Genomic DNA, 20,699 nt, shown 5'->3' with positions numbered 1-20,699 from the left:
CGTGTTGTATTTGGTTTAAAATGGCATTAAAAGGGGGGGGATGAGGGGGTTTTGGGGGGCACAGAAAGGGCTTGCGGAGGGATCTGCCCCCCTCCCCCTCCTTCCCCCCGAGGGGGTCCCAGCCCGTCTCAGCGCTCCCACCCAGGGGGCTCCGGGAGGATTTGGGGGACACACACACACTTTTGGGGCCCCCAGGCCGGAGGATTTGCTGAGGGGAGGGAGGATGGGGGGTGCAGGAGATGCCGCTTCCTCGGCCATTCCCATTCCCCGGATGACTCCATCATTTTGCCAATTCCTGCCCCCTCCCCTCCCCCCCCCCCGCCATGGCTGGCTCCAGTCGTGCCCCCCCCCCTTTTCCCGGGGGTTTGGGGGGATTTTGGGAGCACCCCGACATCCCGGAGGAACGAGGCCGCGGGGAGGGCGCAGCATCCCACCCCGCTGCGGGCCGGGAAAGGGATTTTCCATCCCTGCACTTAAAAAAATAACGATAATAATAATAATAAAAACATCCGAGCCGGGGCTCTCGCCTGCGGCAGTGACCTATTTTATCGGCCGGCGGAGTTTTGGGGGGGTCACTGCGAGTTGCAGAGGGCAGGCCTGAGCTGGGAGGATCCACGGGAAATCCCCTGGGATACGCCGTGACCACAGACCGCGGTTCCCGGTACCCTGGTGCCTCCCCATCCCTAAAAGTGCGGGGCTGTGATTGCCCCAGCGCTGGCTCCGTGCCCGTCACAACACCCCGGGAAGCGTCCGAGAGGCTTTTCGGGAAGGGGAAGAAAGTGCAAGCTTGGAAAAAATAAGGAAACGACGCTGGCTCAGCGCAGGAGATGATGGACGGGATGGTGGGATGGGGCTCGGCACCCCCCGGCTGCGATACTGGGGGTAAACCGGCCGGGATTGGGATTGGGATTGGGATCGGGATGGGGATTGGCATTGGGTTAGTGCTGGTCAGTCACACTCGACCTGCAAAATTCCTGCTGGCCTGGAATCAGCTGCTGGAACTGCCCCTGCATCCCATCTCCCAGAGGAGATGCTGACGGACCAGGGGACACACAGGGGTGGTTTTGGGAGTGTTTTCACTCCCTGAGGTGGGGAGGGAGATGCCCGGAGCCCACTCAAGCGAACAGCCCCGCGAGGAAGACAGGGAAAAGTTGGGAATTCAGCCTTTCCTTCCACACCCGGCCTCAGCAGGGAGCAGAGGAAGATTTGCCTTACAGAGCAAAAATTCCTCCTTGGGAAGATAAAGGGATTTATTATTTTTTATTATTTTATATTTTTTTTTTAAATTTTTTTTTCCCCTGGATCTGTGGTGAAATCTCGCTGGGTGCAAACATTCCGGCTCTGACCACGGAGTTTCCCTGAGGATGCAGGTTGGGATAAGCGCCGCTCCGGGGCTTTTTGCCGGGGTCCCCTTGGCTCCGCGGCGGAGCTTTGTTCTCCCTGCGAGGAATTAGCGGCGTGTTGGGTTGTTACCAGGCGAGATAAACGGCCTTGTGTTCCCGTCTCCCGTCTGAGGGAGAAGCTTGTCACCCTCTCCACAAAAATAACCCTCTGGAATGGGCTCCTTTGGAAAAGGGAGGGAGAAGCGGGAGGCTGCCTGCGAGTTGATTAAATATTGGTTATTTTTAAGATGCAGGTTTTTCTGCTGGAGGAAAAATGGGGGGAGGGGGCAGGGTGGGGAGGAGGGAGGGGGGAAACCAACCTTTTGTAGGTGAACTGAATGTGTCAGAACGTCAGAGGGTCTTTGAATGTTTTGGGGGGAATTGCTGATTTTCCCGTCCTCCCTCCCTGTGCTCCGGCTGGAGGAGGAAACCGAGGGCTCTCCCACAGCGCTGCATTTAAGCCTTTATAGGTGGGGATGTGCCGATGGCCGGGGCAAAGTGCTCTGGGAAGGGCAAGAGGCGAAGTTTTTAATCCGCTGCCACGTTTGCCGGGCCCCAAAAATGGGGGTACCCGGGATCCTCCACGTGGTTTGCATCCTGGGTGTCCCCTGGCATCCCACGGGTCCCCGTAAGGCTGGGGGAGCTGGTGGGGAGGACGAGCTGAGGGTCAGGCTCTGCGCCTCTGGATTTTTCCTGTCTTATTTTTAAGGGGAACACGTTGTGTTGTGTTGCTGGAGTAGTTTGGGCAGGGCAGGGGTGGTCCTGTTGGGTTTCCCACCCGGGGACGCTGAGAACTTGTCCCCGTATCCTTCAGGGCTGCTGCCCCCTCTTCAGCCAATCTTGGTGTTCATCCACCTCTCCTGAGGGGAAAACCTGGGATGGCTTTGGAAGAGGGGGAAAGACTGGCCATGGCAGTGTAGATATGATAGGTAAAGGGCTTAATTACAATAAATTATCCTTTTTTTAATTATTATTTTTATGATTTTATATTTTGCCTGGAGCCAGGGCCGCTGACACCCTGTCTGAGTCAAAGCTCTGCTCCCTGAGGTGCTGGATTTGCTGGAAAAAAAAAAAAAAACAGGATAAAAATGAGGCATTTTAATGCATGTTCATAATAAAACGTTTAAAGTGTGAGGTAGGAAGGATCTGGTGGAACCACATCCTTGATCTGGGCAGCTGGATCTAATGGAATGTGTCCCTGCACACGGCAGGGGGGTTGGAACAAGATAATCTTTAAGGTCCCATCCAACCCAAACTGTTCTATGGTTGAACCAGAGGAGCACAACTGGTGCTTCCCAAAGAGCCCCAGTCAAGGCTGGATTTAGGATAGAACTGGAGATGGGACCATCCCTGGAGTCAGTGCCAGTGTTTGTTTGGAGAGGATGCTCTGGGATGGAAAGCCCTGCCTGGGATGCTGAGAGAGGTTCAAGGTTGAAGAGTTTTGTGGTCTGGAGTTGGGTTGGAAAACTGGATGCTGGTGGTTGTAGGTTTGCTGGGGGCTGGGTGTGAGGCAAACCTTGGAAGTGGCATATCCCATGTTCCTGTTGATCGCCCTGGAAGGTGGTGGTGGCTTCCCAAGGGATGGGAACTGTGGTGCTGGGCAGGGGATGATGCTGTCTGAGGAAAGCCTCACTGAGCAGTGCTTGGGAGGAGGCTCCATCCATCCCTCCATCCCTCCACCCATCCAATCATCCACCCCTCCACCTTGCTTCCCGGGGATCTCACCCTCTTCCCGGCCATCGTGTGGCAGCACATGGAAGTAGTTCTGGCTCAGGGCTGTGACGCCTCCAAGCTCTGTACGAGCGACACGTTAGCTGCCCCGCTGCACCCTCCATCCTCCTGGCACCGAATTTGGGGGTCCAGGGGGAGGGGGGTGGAGGAGAATCCTATGACCCGTGGGAATATTCGAGCACCGCCTGCCCTGCTGCATCCACCCCCCTCCCTCGGTGGCAGTGGGACATCCACGGGGTCTGGGGGCGGGGGGTGATGCCCCTCCCCGGCTCCCCCCGGGCTGGGCAGCGCTCGGAGCCGGCCCCTGGCGCAGCCGCTTGGCCGCCAGCCCGGCTGGGGAGGTCAGCGCTGGGTTTTGTCCTCGTTTCCTCTCTCGATCTTCCCTCCGCCTGTTTTTGCCGGGCAGGGGAGGGAGGGGGACAGTGGCTTTGCGTGTCTGCGGATCCCCTGGGCTCGTCCACCCGGGCAGTGGCTCCGCGGGAGGTCCTGAATCCCGCAGGCAGGAGGGCAGCATCCCATCCCATCCCATCCTATCCCATCCCGCCGCCTGCTCCCTTGCCAGGGTGGCGGCTCGGGGACATCTCCATCAGCCGGGTGTCACTGGCTGTGCCAGGCGCTGGCGGGGACCCCGCGGCCGGTCTGTCCTGCCTGTGTTTGCCAGGAGGACGCCGGCTCTGCCCAAATCCAGCAGCATCTCCTCGGGGTTTAACTCCAGACCCGGCTCCGGGCTTGGCGCAGCTCTGGAATTACCTGCAGGGCTTCTGCACCACGTGCTGGGTCTGGCTGAGCTGCCCAAAGAAAGCCCTTTCAGCCCTGACTGAGGGGACAGGGACAGACAGATGGGTGCATCCAGCCTGCTTTGGTGCCTTCCCAAGGGATTGGAATTTGTCCTGGGCTGGAAATATCGTGGCATTGCTGAAACCTCAGTATTTTTGCAGCAGAGGCCGTGCTTGCAAAGGGGATGGTGCTCGACTTCACATGTTCTGGGATGGACTCCCAGGGCTTGGCGTTGTCCTTGCTGTCACCCTTGGAGGGACAGAGGGATGGTGGCATCCCCCAGGAGCTGTGTCACCTCACTGGACCAGTTTGGGGATAGGAGGTGACAGCAGGGTTGGTGTCCATCCATCCTGGGAAGTATCATTGTGGTTTTGCAACTCTTTGGGTGAAAGAAAAGGAGAAAACCATCCAGAGAGGGTGGTGGGGTTTAAAAATGTAAAAAAAACCATAAAATAAATGAGAAAGCCCCAAGCCATTAACCCTCTGTGGGCTGTGCTGTCAGAAGCCAGTGCCTGCCCCCAGGGGAACAAAGCCTCGTGTTGCTCATCCCACCTCACCCCCCTGCTGAGAGAGAAACACAAACGAACCTTTCCCTCACTTGCAGAGGGAAATGTCCCCTTGGATGCGGGGATGGGAGAGGGATTTTCCTCCCTTCCCTTGTGCTGAGGACGGTCCTGGTGGGCCGGGTGCTGCGATGCCAACTCCCCAGGCTGCTCCCGGGAAAAGCTCCTTTGAGCCAAAGCCTGTAAACGCTGGGTATCATTAATAAAAAAACTAAAAACAACCAAAAGACAGAGGGGGGGAAAAAAGACCTGGGAAGCATTTGACTGTCCCACAGCTGGGTTAATGCTCTTCTTTTCTTGTGCAGAGGCTGGGAGGTGTTTTTTGGGGTGTCTGACACTCTGGGGTGGGAGAGGCTCTGGGAGCTTCTCTGAGCCTCTTCCTCTTGTTGCCATAACCGGTTTACGGCTCTGTTTTAGACACGCGGGGGAAAATCACCTCTTCACGTGGTGCCACCACCATCCCAAAGGTCATTCCTGGCCTCCGGAGGTGGGATGGGACCATCCCCCGCTGAGTGCGTGGCGCAGCATCCCGGTGATCCCGGAGATCCCAAGGGCGGGATACCGGCGGTGGGCACTCGGAGCCCGTGCCGGGGCCGGCGCCTCGCCAGGCGGGGCTGTGGCCGAGCTATTGTTTTCCCTTCCTGCTTGTTTTTCCGGACAACCCTCTCCTAATTAAACGAAAACACCCGTCGGTCGGTTCGGAGGAGAAGCGAACAAACCCCACCCCCGGCACCGTCCCGTGCCGGGAGCACCCACGGGAGACATCCCCGGGGAGGGAGGTGGCAGCAGGGCAGAGCAGTGAAGGTAGGGTGGTGTTGGGATGTGGTTTATCCCTCTGCCATGTGTTTCCGTGCGTGGCCACGGTCCAAAAATGGGTGGTTTGGCAGCGGGATGAGCACGGGCAGCCCTGCTCGTTCTGGGACCGCTTCGTCTCGGTGTATCCTGGGTTTGGGAGTCGTGGGAAGACACGGGCGTCACGTTGTCCTTAAAAAACCCCTCTGGGCGGCCTCAAAACTGTGGAGAAAGGGCTGAAGGTTTCATCCAAGGGTCTGGAAAGCAGAGGGCAGATTGTAGGAGAGGGAGGATTAAAGCAGAAAGCGCGAGTGTTTGGGATTTCTAATGATACCCCTTTGTATCGTTTGAACTAATCTGTAAAAATAGGTTTATTAACATTATTTCATTCTTCAGCAGAAGTCAAGCTTTGGCATTAAGCAGTCTCAGCCAAGCTCTTTCACCCTGAAGTGCAGCCATGTCCAAATCGAGAGGAGGACACGGGGTTTTTTGAGGATCAAGTGCTGACATCGTATTCATGCTCCTTATTAAAGCACTTTTCCTTAATGCAGTTTAATACTGAAGGTCAATGGTGAATGTTTTGGGCGGTTGGAAATGATACAGAAAAGCAGATTGCCTTTTTCCATGGGCGTTCTAAGGGTGAAAAACTTGAAGAAATCTCTCAATTTTTGTGCTGGGTGGAAATTGGTTCGTGGGCAGTCGGTCTTACTGCTCTGCCTGGGGGTGAAGCAGGGCCTTGTCACCACCACTAAATGTGCATTTTATGCCCCAAAATCCCCCATCCTGTGGTAATTCAGGAGAAAGGTGCTCATGGTCCTTGATGCTCTGGTCATGAGGGCAACAGACATGGAAAGAAGGAAAGAGAGAAGGAAAATGGAAAGGAAGAAAGGAAGAAAGAAAGGCAAGAGAAATGAGGGGCTGGTGAAGGTCGTAGATCTCTTGGGGAGCTGGGGATTTGAGTATTTAAATATGGGAGAGTGACCTGACCTGCTGGTCCTTTGGGGAAGTTTGGAGCTGCAGGAACTTTTAGAGATCTGGCTCTCAATACCTTCTAAGAGAAATAGCTTTTTACCATGGTACATTGATTTAAATCCAGCAACACCTTTCAGGCGAGGTGATCAGGTGTTGTTGGGACTATTTAGGGAAACTGAGGAACGTCTGGGGATGTGGGTGGAAATGGAGCTTGGGCTCCACCTCCTGTAGCAGGGTTTTTGGTGGACTTGCTGGAGCGAGGCTGCCCTGCCTGATCCAGGGAGCTCAGCATCTGCTTTGATCACCATTCCCGTATCACTCATCCTTTCTTTGCATCCCCCCGCCGTTTGGGCTCATCCATCCCCTCCTCCCTCCCCTCCAAGCGTCCTCCCCATCCTCCATCCGCCCTCCTGCCCCGGTGGCCGCTTTGGGACGGGGCTTTGGCAGCATCACTTGAAAACACTTAAAATAGCGCTGGAGGGCAGGGTCAGGGCGGGGAGGGCTGGCTGGAGGCGCCGCCGGCCCCTCGGGGTGGGGAGTTCATGAACATTATCAACTCACGAACGTTCTGCTTTCTAATAATTTTTAAGGGGTTGTTTTTTGGTGCCAAGACCCCTCTCAGAGCTTGGCTCTGCGGCGGTTTTAGGGTTCACTCCAGTTTCAAGCACTCGACCAGCACCCCGGACTGGGGAGGGAGGAGGGATGGGTGACCTTCCCCTGTGTCCCTCCTGTTGTCATGGCACTAAACCATCCGAGGTGGCAAAGAGCAAAACTCTGATTTGTTTTTTATTTTTTTTAATATACTTATATATATTTAATAACAGCATTTTTTTTATATAAAAAAAATATATATACACTAAAAATATTTGTGTTTTCCCAGAGGCAGAGTACCGAATTTAATCCCCATTAGCTCCAGGGCCGGGAGCTGCCGGAGCGGGTGGGGGAGGGGGGGGTGGGTATTTTTTGGGGGCAAGTCGGGGTCTTTTCTCGGGATCTCGCCCCGGCAGGCGCCTCTCTCGTCTTGGCTGGGGCTCTGCCTGCGGGCGAGCTCACGGAAAGCATCTGAGAGCAATAAAGAGCAAAAGCCTCCCGCTGACAAGCCCGGGCTGAAGTCACCGGCGGGACGGGGCCAAGACACGCATTGTCCTCGCCGCTGCTGGGACTGATTAGAGCCGCCTGGCAAAGCCCGGCTCTGGGTGAGGGATCAGCCCCCATTGCCAAAAAAATAAAAAAAATAGAAAAGCACACCCGGCTTTTGTTTTCCAGGCTGGGCCGTGCAGAGGCAGACCCAATCCCCCTTATTTTGCACCCATTTCTCCCCCCCCGGGCCGTTGCTCTGCTTCTCCCCGTCCTGTACAGGGTGAATCCCAGCAGGAAAACCCTTGAATTCAATTGATTTCTTTTTCGTCAGGAGAGAACCTGGCGAACTGCTCCTCTGAATTCTCGCTGCCTCTTCGGCGTTCGATATTTATTGTATCTTTATTTATTTTCTACGTGTCTTGAGGTGGTGGTGGTGGGGAGCTGAGCCATCCAAGATCTCATCAAAATGTCCTTGGCAGTCACTAGACTCGGGAGAGGGGAGGGGGTGGGTGGATGTTCCAGCTGGGATGCGGCATTTTGTAACAAATATACATGTAAAAATCTATGTATTTATATATTTTTAGATATAAACAGTTTAAATGTATATAAACATGAATGTATAGAGCATTGAAAATATGAAATATGTATATAGATATATATAACATCTATATAATCCCCCCTCTTTTCATACCTCTTTACCCTGCTCCAGGCTGCAGAGCCAAGAATTTGGAGCAGAATTGTGTTGTTTTTTTTTCCCTGGGCTTTCCAGAGCTGTCAGGACCAAGCAAAGCTGACATCCCTGTTGGTTGGACTGGGTTGGTGGTGGAGCAGAAATCCAGTGAAAATGAAACATTTTGTCAGGGAGGGGGAAGGATTTTTTTTTGTTTGTTTTGTTTTGTTTTGCCTTTTTTTTTGCTTGAAGAGAAAACAGAGAAGAAAACACCCTTTTTTATTATTTAAACATTTTTGTCTGTGTGTGCTTTTGCCTTTGGCTCACAAAAAAACCCAAACAACAAAACACAAAAAACTCCCCCAAAAAAAACAAACCAGAAGACAAAAACAATGTGTCTTGCTGGAATTCGTGTGTTGATCAAGAGCTGCCATTTGCCCCAGAAAAAGTGGGAGCTGAGAAACTCTTCGTGGGGCAGGAGGGGCAGGATAAACCCTGCGGGTTGAACCCCCCATCTCTGTGCCTGTTCTGCACCATGTCCTTTTTCACATCCCACAGTGCTGGGGAAAGAGGAAATTAACACCTCCAGGTCCGTCTCCATCCACAAATTGGGTGTTCAGGGAGGGAAGCAGAAGGGAAGAGATATATCCCATCTGCTTTTAATACAGGACAAAGGACTTAGGGTGTGGGATATCCCTTGGATTTGGGATGAAGCTGGTAAACCCATCCTGGGGCTCAGGTATGACCAGGAAAGGTGATGAACATCCAGGGGTGGTCTGGACTGTGTAAAATTAAATTCCCAGCAAATACAGCCTGGGGAGGGTTGGCAGTCCTGGCATTTCCCAGCCTGGGGATGCTGCTCCCTGATTTGAATTTTTCCAGGTAGTGCCTTTCCCCAGGCGATTGAAAACGGGGATAAAAAAAGCACACAGATCACCCCGGCGGATATTCAACAAATATCAGAGGATTGTGGGTTTCATGTAATTATCTGTACAAACAGGGAGGCGTAAAATCCCAATTTCCTTCCATTTAGGGGGTTAAATCCCGGCTGGTGCCTGAAACTGTCTGCCTGCGAGGGGCAAATGTCCCCCTGGGGTCTCCAGCTGGTTCAGGAGGTCAAGACATCCCCTCTCCTGTGTGACATCTGCTCTGTGTGAGTGTGGGCAGCTGAGCCTGGCTTTGCACCCACGTTGAAGGGATATCAGGGCCTGCTTGTATGGCCATGACCTGCCCTTTCATTGGGGTTTCCTGCTTAGTTGAGTCTCCTGGACTCAGGCTGGTGGTGGAACTTCTCATTTGGTATCATCTCCAAGCCGGGCCTGCTGGTAGAGCTTCTCGGTGTTCCGAAACTGGGTCTGGTGGTGGAACATTTTGGTTGGAATCTTGAAGCTGGGGCGGGTGGTGGAGTGTTTAGGTTGGCGTTTCCAAGCTGGGGTTGGTGGTAGATCTTCTTCTTTGGTATCTTCCAAGCTGGGGGCTGGTGGTGGAGCTTCATGGTTGGTATCTCCAAGCTGGGGATGGGGATGGAGTGTTTTGGTTGGCATTTCCAAGCTGGGGATGGGGATGGAGCTCGATGATTGGCATTTCCAAGCTGGAGATAGGGATGGAGTGTTATGGTTGGCATCTCCAAGCTGGGGATGGGGATGGAGTGTTTTGGTTGCCATTTGCAAGCTGAGGCTTGTGATGGAGCTCCAAGGTTGGCATTTCCAAGCTGGAGATGGGAATGGAGTGTTTTGGTCGGCATTTCCAAGCTGGGGATGGGGATGGAGTGTTTTGGTTGGCATTTCCAAGCTGGGGATGGCAGTAGAGTTTCTCAGTCGGCATCTCTGTCTCGGGTGGCACGGCCAGGGATGGGTGGCACGGCCAGGGCGGGTGATTCTGGGGGGGAAATAGCCGTGTTGAACGATTTTATTTCCTTCCTCCCCACAGCTGATAGTCGAAAAGACGACTGACTACCCTTCTGCTGAGTATTCCCTGGTGGAGGATGTAGCCCTCCACTTCACGTGTTTGATGGACAGACTGAACGAGCAGCGCCTCTTTCAGCCGGACCTGTGCGACGTGGACATCGTGCTGGTGCAGCACAAGAGCATCTTCCCGGCGCACAAGGGGGTCCTGGCCGCCTACAGCCAGTTCTTCCACTCCCTCTTCACCCAGAACAAGCAGCTGCAGCGCGTGGAGCTCTCCCTGGAGGCCCTCACCTCGCAGGGCCTCCAGCAGATCCTCAACTTCATCTACACCTCCAAGCTGCTCGTCAACTCCTGCAATGTGCAGGACGTGCTGAACGCGGCCGCCGTGCTGCAGATGAACAACATCGCGTCGTCCTGCCAGGACCTGCTGGACACGCGCTCGCTCAGCCTGGCCACCGACATGGCCCTGCCGGCCGAGGGCTGCGCGGGGCCCCCGCCCTACTACTGCGAGATCAAGCAGGAGGTGGACGCCCCCCCGCACCCCAAAATCTACGCCCGGGAGGGCAACGACCCCTTCTCGGTGCGGGTGGAGGACGGGACGGGCGGCGGGGCGCTCCCCGCCGGCCCCGCCAAGCAGTACTACAAGGAGGAGAAGGACGGCGGGGCCGGCGCCGTGTGCAAGATGGAGGGAGAGGAGTCCGAGGAGGACCTGGACAGCCAGGGCTCCTACAACCGCGAGCAGATCATCGTGGAGGTGAACCTCAACAACCAGACCCTCAACGTCTCCAAGGGCACGGAGGGCAAGGCGGCCGCCAGCGAGGCGGCCGTGATGGGGCGGCCGGACGGTGACGGGCAAGACACGGAGGAGGACGGGGAGGAGGAGAACGAGGAAGGGGAGGAGGAGGAGGAAGAGGAGGAGGACGCGGAGGTGGGCGAGGAGGAGGAGGAGGAGCGCAGCGAGGAGGAAGAGCTGGAGGAGACGACGGAAGAAGAGGATGATGATGACGACGATGAAGATGCGTCGGAGATGAAAAGGGAAAAGGGTGGGCAGCCCCGCCGGGGTGGCCGGGTGTCCAGGGCCACCAAACCCACCATGGCAACCCGCTCCCAGGAGATGGCCAAGGCGGAAGAGGAGGAGGAGGAGGAAGAAGAAGGCCAGCGAGGGAGGAAGAGGAAAAAGGAACAGGATGGTTTGGGGCAGAAGGTGAAACTGGAGGAGAAGCAGCACTACCCGTGCAAGAAGTGCCCCCGGATCTTCAACAACCGCTGGTACCTGGAGAAGCACATGAACGTCACCCACAGCCGGATGCAGATCTGCGACAAGTGCGGGAAGCGCTTCCTGCTGGAGAGTGAGCTGCTCCTGCACCACCAGACCGACTGCGAGAAGAACATCCAGGTGAGCCAGCTCCATCCCCAGGGCAGGGACATGAACATCCCACCGGCAGGGAAACGTCCCACCAAGGGGTGGAGCATCCCACTGGGGATGGACATCCATCCCACTAAGGATGAATTATCCCACTAAAGAGGGGAGCATCCCACCAAGGGGGAAATACCTTACCAGGGAGTGGAGTATCCTGCTGGGGATGGACGTCCCACCAAGGTGGGACCATCTCACCAAAGGAGGAGCATCCTACCGTGATGGGACATCCTGGTGGGGGAGGGACACTCCAAACACCATGGAGATCATCCCACCCAGCTACACCATGAGATGGGCTCATGCTCAGGTTATCCTGATGGGAAGGAACCTTCCTTCTCTCGTGACTCATATTCAGGCTCAGCAGGGTGCCATGGGATTTGTGCCAGGAGACTGTTCACTCCTCCTTGGCTGGTTGGGTGGAAACATGGAGTTAATTTTGGAGGAGTAATTTTGCTTTTGAGTTGATTCAGTTAATCTGGATAAAACACTGCGAGCCCCTGATGGAGACACTTTCCAGCCGTTCCCACCCGGGCTGAACCCAGTTCAGCTTAATGTGAAGATTTGCTGACAGGAGTCAAAATGGTTTTAATCTGCCTTTTGTGCCGGTTTTTGGTGTGTATTAGCAAGTTTCTGACAGCATTTGACATCCCTGAGTGGCTCAGGCTTGATGTGTCCCTCCCCCTGTGCTAAAGAGATCCTGTGTTTCAAATTGTCTCCGTTCAATCCGTGCAGTTTTGGGGGGATAGGGAGGTGCCCCACCAGAGCAGCAAGTGTGTATTCCTGAAGGTCCCTCCATCCTTCCTCCTAAACCACAATGAGCTGTTTTCCATGACGCTGCTGCTGCTAATTAAAAATATTCCAATTTATGGAGGGTTCATTCATCACCCTTTCCAGCCAGTGGCCAGATTTTAAGTGATCTCCCAGCTCTCCTGGAGGACGGGAACACAACCCAAGTGCTACCAGAGCCCTTGGCCAACGGCATCCCAAATAAAATAAGGAATGAGGCCAATTTTGGCATTAGGGCAGGCAGGGAACAGGGAGGCAGGAACAGTCTCAGCTCCAGGTGCAGCACTGCCTGCGCTTTGGTGCAGATTCCTGGCCAATTTACGGGGCTGAAGTTGCTTCTTTGGGAGGGTTTTTCCCAGGATGGATGAGCGCAGCTCCAGCACCTGAGCGGTGGTGGCTGTTTCAGAGCCTGTCAGAAAGCCTGGGAAATTAAAAAGGAGTTTTCCCAGGGTGTTTCCTCAGCCTCATCTGCTTCCCAGTGGATGACACGGGGCTGTCACCTCACTGCCTTTTTTCCCACCCTCCTTTTAATGCCTTTTCCAGGTCATTTCTGAGTAGGATGAGCCACAACTGCCCGTGCGGTGACCTCCTTCTGTGGAAAAAGGGATCATTATCTCTCACTTAATTGAGCATTTTTAATTTGAAAAATAGCCACATTCACTCCCTGTGCTCTGATAATATTGAATAACTTTATCAATATACCATGGAATTATGTCTGGAAGAAAAAGGGAATTTTTTTTTCTGACTTTATATGTATAATAGACAGACTTTATTTCTTGGTTTTTAACCAGATCCATAGAGGAACCACCCCTCTTATCCCAGTCAGCTCTGCTGCTTTCTTTCCCTGTTTTGTCCCCAAATTTCATCCATTTAGGTTTTAGGCATCATCTCACTCCCTGTGATCATTTCCCATCTCCCCAACCTGCATCCTGCCTCCACCACCTGAAAAGTGATTCATCCTTTGCTTTGTTGGGTTGTTCCTCAAACTCATTTTTTTGGTCAGCTTCAGTATGGTTTTCCTCTTTACCTGAAAGGATTTATATTCTCATTTTTTTTTCCCCCTCATTTGGATGTAACTTCCACATTTTTGAGTGATGATTTTCTGCAGTAACTGAGGACACAGAGCTCAGCCCTCCGGGGGGGGAGTTTGGTCCCAGCCTGAGGTTTTTCCTACCTCTGCTGCTTTCCCTCTACCTTTCATTTCAAAATTCCCCTGCAGCCTTTTTCATTTGAAGTGGAGAAAATGGATATTGATGTGCCTTTGATATCAGGCTCTAGTCCTGAATTTGCCCTGAAATACCTCTTAAAGCAGAGATAAAACTGCAATCCATGGAAATACATACTCAGGAACAGCAAAACTCAGAGGATTAGCAGTGATGAGGGCTGGGAATGGCTCTGTGACCCTAATTTTGCCCCTTGGGCACCCACATATAAATATATATGGAGAGATACTGTGACTTCACAGCCTAATGATGTGTCTTCAAGAGTATCACAGCAAAATTTGGTTGACGTCGATCAGTGATCATCTGTTCCTCTGGGTAGGAGGGAGAGGTGGAGAAATCCCTTCCTGAGCTCACTGGTGCCTCTCAGCTCTGTTGTTCTGAGGTGCCTCCAAGGCTTGAATTATTTTCTCAACACATCTGTGAGTAGAGGGGATGGGTTTTTTATCCCTGTCGGTCAAGAGGAAGATGAGTCGTGGAAAGATGAAGTGGAAAGAGTTGACCCCTGGAGGAAAAAGAGACCCTTGGCTCCTGGCAGGCCCCTTGCCTGCCATCCCTGTGCTCCAGCAGTGGTTTCCTGGGTGGACATCAGTGTTTCCCTGAGCACTGAACTGCCCTCACATCCTTCAAACAGATCTCACCCCAGAGCTGGAGCTTTTCCCTAGAACTTCCAGAGAAACATTGAACTTGTTGGAGCTGCAGCAAATCCCAACCAGAACTTCTTGGCAAAGACTTTGCATATTGTGTTGTTCTTCTTGTGCTGATAGACTGTTTTTTTGGGGTCCATTTTGGTCCATTTGGATATCACAGGGTCATAGAAATGTTTGGAAGACTCATTTAGCAGTGGAGTACCTGTAATATCTGCTGAAGACTGAAGTTGTGCTGCCCTGGCTTGGGATTCCCCTTGTTTCTCTATTCTTTGCAGCCTTCTAACACACAGAGGGTTGGGATTATTTACATGATGGCTTCATTTAGGAATAAAATTCCCAGTTGGGAATAGGGCCTTGCTGCATGAGCTGCTGTTTGTGCAAGTCCTAAAACAGCCACCGATGGAGACGTCACGTCCTTCCCTGGAAGGACATCGTCCCTTCTTCATCCCATGGACAGAAATTTGATGTTTGGAGGTTCTGGAGCGACAAGGTCTGTGTCAGACTTGCTGGCCATTCTGATTTTTGGTATCTCAGCTGAAGGTTTCACCCTTTCAAGGGATGAAGGTGACTGCCCAGCAAGATGAAAACATTGGTGGTGTTTGGGCACGTTCCCCTGGTTCCCTCACCATCCCCTCTCTCTCCTTGCAGTGTGTGACGTGTGGGAAGGGCTTCAAGAAGCTCTGGTCTCTCCACGAGCACAACAAGATCGTCCATGGCTATGCAGAGAAGAAGTTCTCCTGCGAGATCTGCGAGAAGAAGTTCTACACCATGGCCCACGTGCGCAAACACATGGTTGGTGAGTGCGGGGGGCACCAGTGCCACGGGGACACTTCATTAGGGGTCTCCATCCAGCAGTTTGGCAGTGAAAGCCGGTTTTTTCGTTGCTGTTTGGGTGTTTAGGGCTGGGCTTAATCCTGTGTGAGCTTTCTCTCATGCACACCTCAAAATTCGGTGTTTAATGTTGAACCTGTGTCTGCTCGGTGCTGGGTTTGGAGCAAGCAGGTGTGATGATGGGGAACTCCTTTTATTTAACTTAACCAGAAAAAAAATAGACCCTCAGAAGTGCTCAAAGGAGGGTTTGAAGTGTGACCATCCTTCTCTTGTAAAATAGGACCAGGCCACACCAGTGCTGGGCTTTGAAAAGCAAAGTGCACACAGCAAGGGTGGGGCGGGTCCCTGGGCCTTGCAGGGACCAGACAGATCCCCTCCTAAAAAAGGAGTGTTTTGGCAAGAAATTGGGGAAGAACTTATAATGTTGATGGTGTGCATCTTCCCAAGGTGACTTTGGGTTTGCTGGGGTTGGGCACTGGCGTTGGGAGCAATGGCTGGGAAGTGGGAGAGGGATGCTGGAGGTGTGGGGAGAAGGATGCTGAAGGTGAGGGGAGAAGGATGCTGGAGGTGAGGGGAGAGGGATGCTGGAGGTGAGGGGAGAAGGATGCTGGAGGTGAGGGGAGAGGGATGCTGGAGGTGTGGGGAGAGGGATGCTGGAGGTGTGGGGACCTGACCCTGCCCCTCTCCCCCTCAGCACACACCAAGGACATGCCATTCACCTGTGAGACCTGCGGGAAGTCCTTCAAGCGCAGCATGTCCCTCAAGGTCCACTCGCTCCAGCACTCGGGGGAAAAGCCTTTTAAATGTGAGGTAAGGTCCTGGGTGTGACCCCACCTCATGTCCTCTCAAATGAGGACAAAACCGCTGATTTGGGGAAAGATCTTCCACTTCTTGAGGCTTCGCCCCTGCTTGGTGCCAGTGCAGCTGTAGGGATGCTCCCATGCTCCTCCAAACTTTGCATCCCCTCCTGGTTTGAGGGTTCCACCAACCATATGGTGAAACTTGTCCACTGCCAGGATCTGTCCCCCCAGTACTTGGATCTTACATCCCACCTCAAACCCATCCAGCCTGCAAACCTGTTTGGCTGTGGCCCCAAAAAAGCCATTTATTTGGGTTCTCTTTTGGGAGAAAAAAAAAGGGAATTTCTTCACTGCTGGTGATTTGGGGGGGAATGTGGGGTTGTTCTGGGTGCTGGTCAGGAACTCATGCCCGTCTCACCCCCTCAGAACTGCAACGAGCGCTTCCAGTACAAGTACCAGCTGCGCTCCCACATGAGCATCCACATCGGCCACAAGCAGTTCATGTGCCAGTGGTGTGGCAAGGACTTCAACATGAAGCAGTACTTCGATGAGCACATGAAAACACACACAGGTAACAGCCCCTCGCCTTGCCCCAAACCCCTGGAGTCAGGAACTCTGGGGAAAGAGGGATGGGATGGGATGGGATGGGATGGGATGGGATGGGATGGGATGGGATGGGATGGGATGGGAACAGCATCTCTGCATGGATGGAAGGATGAACCCAGTGCCAGGTCCTGCCCTTTGGCCACAACAAGCCCCAGTAGCCCCACGGGCTGGGGACAGAGTGGCTGGAGAGCAGCCAGGCAGGGAGGGAGCTGGGAGTGTGGAGGGACAGGAGCTGAACATGAGCCAGAGTGTGCCCAGGGGGCCAAGAGGGCCAAGGGACCCTGGCCTGGCTCAGGAATGGTGTGGCAGCAGGAGCAGAGAAGGGATTCTGTCCCTGTGAGACCACCCCTGGAGTGCCATGTCCAGCTCTGGGCAGCTCAGGAAGGACATGGAGGGGCTGGAGCAGGGACAGAGAAGAGCAATGAGGCTGGGGAAGGGACTGGAGCACAAGTGCTGTGAGGAGAGGCTGAGGGAGCTGGGAGGGCTCAGCCTGGACAGGAGGAGGCTCAGGGGAGACTCAGCACTCTCTGCAACTCCCTGGCAGGAACCAGCAGTAGGACAAGAGGGCTCGGTCTGGAGCTGTGCCAGGGGAGGTTTGGGTTGGATACTGGGAAGAAATTCTTTCCAGAGAGAGTGCTCAGCCATTGGAATGGGCTGCCCAGGGAGGGGTGGATTCCCCATCCCTGGAGGTGTTTAAGGATGTGGCATCAGTGCCATGGGTAGGGAATCACAGCAGAGCTGGAACAAGGGTTGGACTTGATCCTGGAGGTCTTTTCTAGTCTGGTTGATTCTGTGATGGGTTTTTGGCCCAATCCCCAGCTTCTCACCCCCGTTCTCCCGCCCTCAGGCGAGAAGCCCTACATCTGTGAGATCTGTGGCAAGAGCTTCACCAGCCGCCCCAACATGAAGCGGCACCGCCGGACCCACACGGGGGAGAAGCCGTATCCCTGCGACGTGTGCGGGCAGCGCTTCCGCTTCTCCAACATGCTCAAGGCCCACAAGGAGAAATGTTTCCGCGTCAGCAACCCCCTGGCCTCGGACACGGCTGCCCCCCAGCCCGCCACCAGCCCCGCCCCGCTGCCCCCCGGCCCCGGCGTGTCCCCCCTGCCCCTGCCGCTGCTCCATCCTCTCCCACAGACCCTCCCTCCTCCTCCTCACCTACCGCCGCCCCCTCCCCTGTTCCCCGCGGGGAGGATAAATTCCAACAACAACTAGGTGCCCCCCCACCCCCCTGGCCATGCGCCTGCACGGACTGCTCTGCCCTTTGGGAATGCCTCCCCTCCCCGGGGAGACAAGGCTTTGCTTGCTCTCTACCCCACCCCCACCCCCACCTTCCTCCTCGTTTTGGGGTTGTTTTGGGGTTTTTATTCCTTTTTCTCATTCTCCGCAGAGAAGGGGAGCAGGAGGAGGCCTCTCCGGAGGAGCGTGGGTGTTGGGGGGGAACCCCTGTCCGTCCGTAAGGGTGTAGGTAAAAGCTGTCACTCTCCGTTTCATCTGCAGCTCCACCTTTGTCCCGGGATGCTGGCGGGGCTGGGAAGAGCAGGGTGCCCTGATATCCGGCGCTGGGCGAACGAGTTCCTGCCGGTGCCTCGGTATTTCTGAGCTGAAATCTAGTTAGTGGTGCTTGAATCCCTGTACTGTAAAGCTGGTCTTTCAATTCAGGCCCTTCTCCCGCCAGGCTGAGGGGTGGGCTCCGTGGAGGAGCCCCGATGTCCCCATTGGAAAGCCATCAGCACGCTCTCCTTAGCAGGCCTCGCCACATCTTCCTTCTTTGTGCTGGGTTTTCCTCCTCCGCAGGCAAAAGCACAAACACCCACATTGCATTTCGGGGCGTCTGCAGCTCGCTGCCGGTTCATTTTTGGGGTGCCCTAAGTGTGCCGGGCTCTGGTGTGCCCTTTCTGCTGATCCCAGTGGGAGCTGTGCTCCTGGGGATGGTCTGGAGTTGGCGAGCTGTCCCTGGGAGGGTTCAGATGGCTTCGGGACCGGCGGGAGGGTGGCCTGGGACAGAGGAGCAGGACGATGCTGTTCCTCGACAGCATCGGCCCAGAATAGTGCCTTAACAATCTGAAGAACCCCTGAGTGGTGGGTGAGCTCCAAGCTGGGCCCCGTTGCGAGGTCTGGAGCTAAAGCAAGACCTCGTTCAGCCCGGTGACAGTGTCCTATCCTTCAGCTTGTTGCCTGCGTTGCTCTGCTAAGACTGGCCTCTCCTTGTGGGTTTGGTATCCATTGCCCTGCCCTGAGCTGGGGGGACCAGAGAGAACCAGTGAGGGCTGTGGGTGTTTTGGCGATGCCCTGAAGTGTTGGCTAGTTGAAATTGTTGAAGTTGGGCCGGTCTTTGGTTTCTCTTAGGAATAATATGCCTGGCCTCATGCTGGCAGAGAAGAGGAAGCCTTTCTTGTCATCTTTTTGTTGGACACTGAGGTCCCAACTGGGTTTCTCGCTGCTTTTCTCTGCTCCAGGGTGTCATGTGTTGGTCTGACCATGGTTGTATGGTCTGTAGGTGTCCCCTTTGGGGTCAGAGAGCATCCAGCACAGGCAGAGAGGTGGGGTGTGTTGCAGCTGATTCCTTGCTCCCAAGGCCAGCGTTGGGGGCAAATGCGGGCATGGATCATGTCATGGAGGAGGTGATGAGCAGAGCTCTTGGTAGATAAGAAGGAAGAGAGGTCCCTGAGTGGGCTGCAGGAGCCCTGTCTCGTTTGCACCTTGCTCTGGGTGACAGCAGAGTGCTGGGGACAGTGAGACACACAGGGCTCTGTGAAAGGTCCTGGTGCTTCACCTCCTGGACCAAATCAGCACAGCACTTGGGCAGGGCTGAGGCTGCCCCTGCAGACATGGGAGGAGTCATCCCCCTGCTCAGGGGCTTTGCTGACCAGGGACATGCAGGAGCCTGACAGGGACAGGACAGGGGAGCTTCTGCCATGGTGCTGAGTGCTCTCTGAGGTGAGTGGCCAGCTGAGCGCTGTCCCCTCGTGCTGAGTGGTGCCCCCCACGCCTGGCATCTCGGGAGAGCTGGCTGCTCTTGTGGATGTTGGCGTTTCGGAGCAACAGATTTGCTCTTGATCCCCATGTGGGCTGGGATCCCGTGGATCCCTGGGACCACACTCGGTACCAGTGAGCTCACCCCTATCTCCATCTGCTTTGAGCAAAAGGAGGTTGCTGTGGCAGAGCTGCTTCTCTGTATGGACCTTCTCAGTGGGCACCAGAGGCTTCCCTATTGTGCTCCATGACCTGGGGCTCCTTAGGATGGTGCAAAGCCTTCCCAAACACAGACCCATGAGGGATGGGGGCACTCAACTCTTGGGGCCGTTGGCTTTCTGAAGGGACCATGATCCAGACTGGAAGATGATTGTTTTAGAGAAGCATTCAGTGATACCCGCGGAGGTTTTGGAGTGGTCCATGCTGTCTCCTCCTCTACTGCCTCCCAGATCCCCCTCAGGCTTCCCTGTGCCTCTTTCCCCTCATGCTCAGCCCAGAGACAGGATGGGAGCACTCTGGCCTGAGGGCTTGTATGGTCTTCTGTGACGGAGCCCCTCAGCCTGCCTGGCTGACAGACTCCTCCCCCCCAGTAAACACCCACGCCAACATCTGCTCCCTTGTACCGCTCACCTGGAGGTGGCTTTCCCCGTTCCTGCCCCAGTTCATCCTCTCCCAGCGAGGACCTGCCCCCCTTGGACATCTCTGTGAGATGAGAGCCCTTCCCTGCGGGTGGAAGCGCAGCGGAGAGCCTGGTGACTGATCCCCTTCGAGAGCCACTTGGAGACGTCGAGATGTGACCATGCACACAGCACTTTGGAGAACCAGATCCCTGCTGCTCCCTCCCCTCTCCAAGGCCCTGGCAGTTCCCAGGAGTCCCACAAGGCCTCCGAGCCCGTTTGTCTACACCCTTACTCGGCCCCAGTGTGTCTCCACGTCTGGTTTTCATTAGAGTACTAAGAGCTCAGACGAGTCACTCCCGCAGTGCCTCGTCCATCCCGGATCCATCCCACATCCATCCCAGATCCATCCCAGTTGCACCCGCTGGGCTTGGACGGGGCAGGAGGATGGAGGAGTCGGGTCCGATGCTTTCAAGCTTTTTACGTTTTACTTTCTTTTTTTTTTTTTTCATTTTTTTTTATTATTATTTTTTTTAATTATTAACTCTTGCACCTTAATCTCTCACACCCCTTCTCCGACAGGCCGCGAGGGTGGAGAGGGGCTTGATTTCCATGGATACGCCGCAAACGCAACGTCCCACTCACCTACACCCCACACCCGTCTGGCTTGGGATTTTCTTTTTTTTTTTTTTTCTTCCCTCACCCCTCACATTTGAACTTTTGGGGAGGGTTGGGGAGGGAGGGAGTCGCGTGGGGAGGAGGATCCTTTTTTTTTTTGTTTGTTTGTTTTTGGTTTGATGTATCCCAGGAGCCCGGTAGCACAGACCAGCTGGCCTCACTCACCCACCCCGTGAGGCACGGCTGGCCCTACGGACCACAGCCATAACCCCGGAGCGGTGGGACGGACGGATGGACGGACAGA

At 54.6% G+C, this 20,699-nt stretch overlaps 1 protein-coding gene across 1 annotated transcript; it reads left to right on the top strand.

Annotated features, from left to right (window-relative positions):
* Positions 1–111: 111 nt before the first annotated feature.
* On the top strand, positions 112–19,693 carry ZBTB47 (zinc finger and BTB domain containing 47). Its single transcript, XM_027897629.1, has 6 exons — positions 112–882; positions 9,897–11,270; positions 14,596–14,743; positions 15,473–15,588; positions 16,005–16,149; positions 17,032–19,693. Exons 2-6 carry the CDS (start codon positions 9,978–9,980, stop codon positions 17,397–17,399), a joined length of 2,070 nt encoding a protein of 689 aa, XP_027753430.1. The 5' UTR covers positions 112–882; positions 9,897–9,977; the 3' UTR covers positions 17,400–19,693.
* Positions 19,694–20,699: the final 1,006 nt, after the last annotated feature.

Source organism: Empidonax traillii, unplaced genomic scaffold, assembly GCF_003031625.1.
Source record: "Empidonax traillii isolate 1590-97213 ecotype Southwest subspecies unplaced genomic scaffold, ASM303162v1 scaffold553:size485074, whole genome shotgun sequence".
Classification (NCBI taxonomy): Eukaryota; Metazoa; Chordata; class Aves; order Passeriformes; family Tyrannidae; genus Empidonax; species Empidonax traillii.
The sequence above is the reverse complement of the archived record's forward strand: the minus strand, read 5'-3'. Positions and strand labels throughout refer to the sequence as shown.

What these genes read in the sequence shown, in the direction of transcription:
- ZBTB47 (XM_027897629.1), top strand. Translation starts at nt 9,978, where the DNA reads ATGGACAGACTGAACGAGCAGCGCCTCTTTCAGCCGGACCTGTGCGAC. An exon ending in ACTGCGAGAAGAACATCCAG is followed by an intron (nt 11,271 to 14,595) that starts GTGAGCCAGCTC and finishes CTCTCCTTGCAG; the next exon opens with TGTGTGACGTGTGGGAAGGG. An exon ending in AAAAGCCTTTTAAATGTGAG is followed by an intron (nt 15,589 to 16,004) that starts GTAAGGTCCTGG and finishes TCACCCCCTCAG; the next exon opens with AACTGCAACGAGCGCTTCCA.